Source organism: Excalfactoria chinensis, chromosome 1, assembly GCF_039878825.1.
Source record: "Excalfactoria chinensis isolate bCotChi1 chromosome 1, bCotChi1.hap2, whole genome shotgun sequence".
Classification (NCBI taxonomy): domain Eukaryota; kingdom Metazoa; phylum Chordata; class Aves; order Galliformes; family Phasianidae; genus Excalfactoria; species Excalfactoria chinensis.
Window position 1 is genome coordinate 131,574,260 of NC_092825.1, and position 6,401 is coordinate 131,580,660.

Below are 6,401 nucleotides of genomic sequence, written 5' to 3' on the forward strand. Positions count from 1 at the left end.
TTCAAATTGAGTTTTGACAGGTATAGATGGCAATCAACTCATGAGAGTAAGTTTTTGATCTGAGTGAATTTTCATATTGGTTTATTTCAGCACAGTATTTTGCTAGCGCTTAAGCAATGTTTGAGTAGGTGATATTTGGATAGATGTTGTTTAAGGGATTGTATTGGTGAAAAAAATACCTGTGTCTTTATCCAGTTTAAGAGCAGCAAGTTTACCATCTTAATAAACCAAGTACAAAGAGAAAAAGGTATTTGCAGAGCCTAATCGTAACCATATGAAGCAAATGCAAGCAATTGAAAAGCTATTGGTTAATCTTAAACTAAGAAAATGCTGTAAAGGAAACAGATCCTCATCTGTATTGCACAAATCCTGCTAAAATTCATCAGAACTTTTATCTGTGACCTTCCCTGGCTCTGATAGTGAAATACACCATGCTAGGAACCAAGGAGCCTGTTACAGCACCAATCTGCTTCAAAATCAACTGTTCTAATCCTAGAGCTACAGCTTTTTGAACAATAACTTACCATAAGAATTATCTTGCAATTAATCTTTGCTCATGGGCAGTTTAACTGGAATATCAGCAACAATTAGTGGGAGCACAAACTGAACTGTATTATTCTTCTCTTTTTCATCTAAGGCCAGCCAGGCCGCCCCGGTAGCCCCGGGCTGCCAGGCATGCCAGGTCGCAGCGTTAGCATCGGCTACCTGCTGGTGAAGCACAGCCAGTCTGACCAAGAGCCAATGTGCCCAATTGGCATGAACAAACTCTGGAGCGGCTACAGCCTCCTGTACTTCGAGGGGCAAGAGAAAGCACACAACCAGGACCTAGGTACGTGTGGGTGTTGCTAGCAGCAGCCTCAAATCTGTGCCGCTGACCAAAAAGAAGAAAAAGAAATGGAAGTTACAGAAAGCTTGGATTTCAGTATGCAAGCTTAGGAAGCACCAAAAAGAGAAGATAAAAACTGTATGTCTCCATAGAGTGTCCCTGAGGGAGATCTTGCAATTGTAAAGCCAGTGACACATTGTGGATGGCAAGGTTTTACTGACACTCACTTAGGAAGGAGCAGCAAACTGAACACAGGCATTGTCTTCTGAAAGAATGATTGCCATAATTTCTTTTTTTTCTCTCTTTTTTAACAGGGCTGGCTGGCTCATGCTTGGCTCGTTTCAGTACAATGCCATTCCTCTACTGTAACCCTGGGGATATTTGTTATTATGCAAATCGAAATGACAAATCCTACTGGCTCTCAACTACAGCACCCCTTCCAATGATGCCTGTGGCAGAAGAAGAAATTAGGCCATATATCAGCCGCTGCTCTGTTTGTGAGGCCCCAGCTGTGGCAATTGCTGTCCATAGCCAAGAAGCTTCTATTCCTCGCTGCCCCGAAGGCTGGCGCAGTTTGTGGATTGGATATTCCTTCCTTATGGTATTTGTTCTCCAGCATCGCGTTTTGTATGGCACTAGATTTCAATATGAGTCTTAAATACTAGGAAGGCTGCTCTTAGATTCAGTAACATCAAAACGATGCTTCATCCTGGGGTCCTGGGGAACAACAAAAGTCATTCCTAGGAAGCAGAAATGAGAAGCAAAATTTCTGTGAATAGCAGAAAAAATGGCCAGAATAGCAATTTGGAGTCCTTTGTTAGAATAGCATCTGGAGTCTTTATGTACAAAAAGTGTTGGAGAGCAGAACACAGGGACAGCTGTGGCTTAGAAGGTAAAACTGTGCTGAGGTGCAACCACAGCCTACAAAGCATTTTCACAGGTAGAAAAAGAGTCATGGATGTACCTCACTATTAAGAAGCTGATCTGGAGTAAAAGAATATATATATATTATAGATAGATAGATAGATAGATAGATAGATAGATAGATAGATAGATAGATAGATAGATAGATAGATAGATAGATAGATAGATAGAAAGATAGATAGATAGATATCCCCTTCTTTTGGATACTGAAAAAAAGCTGCTCTTTAGATTTAGACACAAAAATGTTTCACTTAGTCTGGAGAGCCTCCTGTTGCTTTCAAAGTTAATCTTCAGTGTATGCTCCCTAAGCGGCTGCAGCTCCTCGGTGCGCTCAGCGCAGAGCAGAGGAGCTGAGGGGAGGCCTGATGGCGGCTGCAGCTCCTCACAGGGAGCGGAGGGGCAGCGCTGAGCTCTGCTCTGTGTGACCAGCCTTATGTTTGACCTTTCTTCTCTTGCTTCTTTGGAAAGGCCCTGCTGGCAATCTCACAGTTCCTTCCCAGGAATGCTAAAGATTAATTGTTTGTGAAGGTAAACATTCGGCACTGTTAAGGGCAAAGCTGTCACCTCAGCAAGAAGCTTTTGCCAGGACAAAGTCTGCCAGCACCACAGAACATACAATGAGAAGTGTTTTAGAAGATTCAGACCTGCAGTTTCCCATCTAACCTTCCGAGCGACTGAAGTGTTTGACATACACATTTTTTTGCTTCTCATGCCACTGCTGAAAGAGAAGTAAAACATGCCTGTGGTTATTTCAGGCTACACATTGTTTTACTTCCTTGGCTGAAATTTGTCACCTCCTTCCCTTGGGTAAGGCTCAATCATGAAGGAGTCACCACAGACTCCTGCCCAAACAGCCTTGCAGATTGCTAAGATTTCATGTGGAAAGGGCACACAGCTGTAGTGCTTCCTAGAAAGGTGTAGCTCTTGCAGAGGGATGAGGAGCCCTGGCCAATAAAAAGGAAGCTTTTAGAGATACAGAGTTGGTGTACACCGAGCATAGGAATATCACAGCCCTTGCCCTGAAGCTGCAGAGCCAGACAGTTCACAACCCAGTGCTTGAAGAGTACATGTAGTTCTTTTCTGGCTGCTTGGGAGATCCAACTGCAGAAGCCTCAAAGCTGTGAATCGTAGAATTGCTCAGGTTGGGAGACTTTAAAGATCATCAAGTCCAACCACAACCTAACCATACTACCCTAACTAACAGCCCTCTGCTAAATCATGGCCCTGAGCACCACTTCCAAATGGTTTTTAAGCACATCTAGGGATGGTGACTCACCCACCTCCCTGGGGAGCCTATTGCAGTGCTTAACAACCCTTTCTATAAAGAAGTTCTTCCTGATATCCAACCTAAACTTACCCTGGCACAACTTGAGGCCATTTCCCCTCATCTTGTCACCTGTCACCAGTGAGAAGGGACCAACCCAACTCTGGCTGTGAGCACCTTTCAGCACCTTTCACCTTAACAGGGCTGCCCATAGAGGTGGTGGAAAATCCATCCTTGGATAACTCAACAACTTGACTGTGCCCTGGAACAGTCCAGTGCAACTTTGAAGCTGAGCCTGCTTTGAGCAGAGGACTGGCTGAAATTATGCCAAAAGGGCCCTTTCTCACCTACAGGACTCCTCATTTATAAGATTTGCAACAGGGAGCACTTTAGCTCTAGAAAAGACGTTTGTCAGAAATGGCATCAACACTTGAGATAGTTCCTTGGTGTAAAGCCTAGCCAGACCCTTCAGTCTTACAGAGCAGCAGGATCAGCCACTCTGGATTTAAGAATTAGGAGCACTTCTAGCACTTTTCCTGTCTTCCCATGCATAATTTGTGACGGCATTGCCTGAGGTTGTGCTCTGAACGCTGCTCTCTTTGTCTCCTTTAGCACACTGCGGCCGGTGATGAAGGTGGAGGACAGTCGCTGGTATCTCCTGGAAGCTGCCTGGAAGATTTCAGGGCTACTCCTTTCATCGAGTGCAATGGGGCACGTGGAACCTGTCATTACTTTGCCAATAAGTACAGCTTCTGGCTCACTACGATCGACCAGTCCTTCCAAAGCAAGCCCTCGGCAGATACACTCAAGGCAGGACTCATCCGAAGCCACATCAGCAGATGTCAAGTCTGCATGAAAAATTTATAGAAGCCTTTCATAGCGTAAGGAACCTGCTTACCATCTAGTACTTGTACAGTGAAACCTTCTAGGATGTTTAGACATTTGAATAAATCATGTTGGTGCTTATTCTTTAACTTATTACCTCAAAAGCGGAACGGAAAGTTACTTTTTAAAAGCGTATAAAAGCAAACTAAGCGTAACACAAATTAAGTTGAACACACAGACCTGGTGCTGTGTTCTCCTGCTATACAGTACGTATATATTTGTTTGTGCTACTCTAACAGATGTTGCGAATACTCACACCTTTGAAGCACGAGAAACTTGAGAAATAAAAGCTTACCGTGGTCAGATACCCACTGCATTTACTTTAAGATAATATATACATCTCTTCTATCATGGTATTTGTCACGACACTAAACACTAACAGCTACTGCTCCAACAACTGACACACTGCGATCACACTGAGCGTTAAAGCCTTGCGTAATTCTGACGTGGAAGGTGCTTACATCCAGCATTAAAACCTGACTTCTGTGACTGTTTTATGATCGGGCATCTCCAACACACTCAGAGCAATCAGCTTTTCATTGTATTTGTGGGGAGGGTTTAAGCCTCACAGTTTCCTAGCACTTCATCACTAGAAACAGAGAAGCCCACAATTGAGTGACCACAAAATGCAGTCACTTCCTATGTTGTTTAGGAGACTATACAATAATCATCAGCATATTGTTTTGTAAGCCTGGCCATTTTTTTTCTAGATGTGCTCTCAGACTTTGGGTTTGAATGTTGGGTGCTCCTCAGTGGAACCAGGAGTTGGGCTTGGTGATCCTTCTGGGTCCCTCCCAACTCTGGCTGTTCCATGGTGCTGTGATTACAAAGGTCCGCCGTGTTGTGGGCATTCACCTGTGTGATGCTATTCACAGCACTGAGTGGTTTTGCACTGCAGCTCTTCCCCTCTGAAAGCAGCTCACTCACCACAGGTAGTGACCATGTGCAGCTGCAACTCCTCCAAAGCCGGAGTCCATCCTTGTGAAAGCAAAGGGGAAGGAAGCAGGGCAATATTTGGCACTATCTCTTCCCATAAAGGACTGTGTCATTGCACGTCAGGCTTGGGAAATACCCCAAATAGCCAGCTCTTCCCTTCTAGAGAAGAAAGCAATTGAATCCAAAGTTGTCTGTCACTGCTGCAGGAGAGGGCTGGGAAGAATTATTCTCTTCCGCCTGACAAAGTCTGGTTACATATTCCCAAACACCAAAAACTGAAATCAAAGAGAAATATCATTGCTTATATCAACGTCACCGGTTCTCTCTTGCTTCGGGTGCCTATTGGCTTTTGTAATTACATTCCATCCTCACTGTGTCATAAATAAATGGGTTTTTTATACACCTCTATTTGTTGATCATTCCTATTTTTTGTCAGGTTTTGGTTCTGGTTTCCTATAAAATGCGTATTGGACAGCTCTTTTGAATTGCAAACACTGCCCTCCGCATCAGCCAAATCTATTCTACATTTGCCCATCCTTTCAGATCACACACAGGTTGCAGTGACGAACACCTGAGAGTCACCAGTTTGCCTCTTCCAGATCATGCCAGACAGCCACAGTTGCGGGGCAGCTGAACGTTACATCACTGGGGATTTTTACAGCTTGCAATGCCTGCAATGCAGCAGCTGAAATGTTCCAAGAGAATTTGAGTTGAGGTTATGCAAAGCCATAAAAAACTATTGTGTCAGCAGCAACAGCTAAGCATTCAAGACGCCAGTGGCTGACACCTTGCCTCATCTTCTTTTGCAGCTCATTCATTTAGCGGAATTCAGCAGATGGGTCCTTCTCCAGAAGTTGCATTTCCTCTCTCGTTTCTGACTCTTGCAAACTGTTTGCTCAGCACCGTACACCAGAACGGTATGAGTCAAAACAAAGGCATGGGTCAGGAAACGAGGAGGGGGGGAAAAAACGTCACGCCACACATGTGCAAAGTTTCATATTTAGTTTGTATACGTCATGTGCTCCGGATCCATGCGCTTAGCCCTTACAAATGTAGGGTTCTAAACATAGTGCTTTCATTTCCTAAGCTTCTGCTGTTTGAAAATACCCCGAAGTGTGGCATGCTGCTGGGTCTGGAGAAAGGTCAGCAAGGATATATCCCCCTCCACAGGCAGTGGTGCACTGCTGCACCAGCACAGCTGTAGTGAAATCAGTGCAACTCAGCCAGGTGACACCAGTGTTTTTCACGTTGTATCAACCAACTCTGTCAACTAAAACGCTGCATGACGGGGCTTGTCCAAGGCAGCTGGAAATAGAACAGCAGTAGGCATGCCCCTGTAACAGGCAGTATCCAATTGCTGCCAGCAGACAGGGTGCACACTCACCCCTTTAAGGGTTTGGCTGCATCTTATCTAGGCAGCAGACTGCAGCTCTGCCTCCTGCTTCACTCCAGCACCACTTTCAAGACTAGCTCTGCTTACAGTCCAAATAGTGTTGGACTTTCCCCATGACATGGAGAAGGGCACAGCCCAGCCTTGGCCTTGGCACAATTGCCATTGCCTGCCCC

The 6,401-nt window shown here is 44.8% G+C and overlaps 1 protein-coding gene across 2 annotated transcripts in view; it reads left to right on the plus strand.

Annotated features, from left to right (window-relative positions):
• COL4A2 (collagen type IV alpha 2 chain) overlaps positions 1-5,241 on the plus strand; it is a 135,315-nt gene extending 130,074 nt beyond the window's left edge. For both annotated transcript variants that reach the window (XM_072342918.1, XM_072342927.1), the window contains exons 46-48: positions 638-829; positions 1,141-1,427; positions 3,627-5,241. In XM_072342918.1, the coding sequence (XP_072199019.1) occupies positions 638-829; positions 1,141-1,427; positions 3,627-3,881 (734 nt within the window). In that variant the 3' untranslated portion in view covers positions 3,882-5,241. The remainder of the gene's footprint in view (positions 1-637; positions 830-1,140; positions 1,428-3,626) is intronic.
• The last annotated feature ends 1,160 nt before the right edge of the window (positions 5,242-6,401 follow it).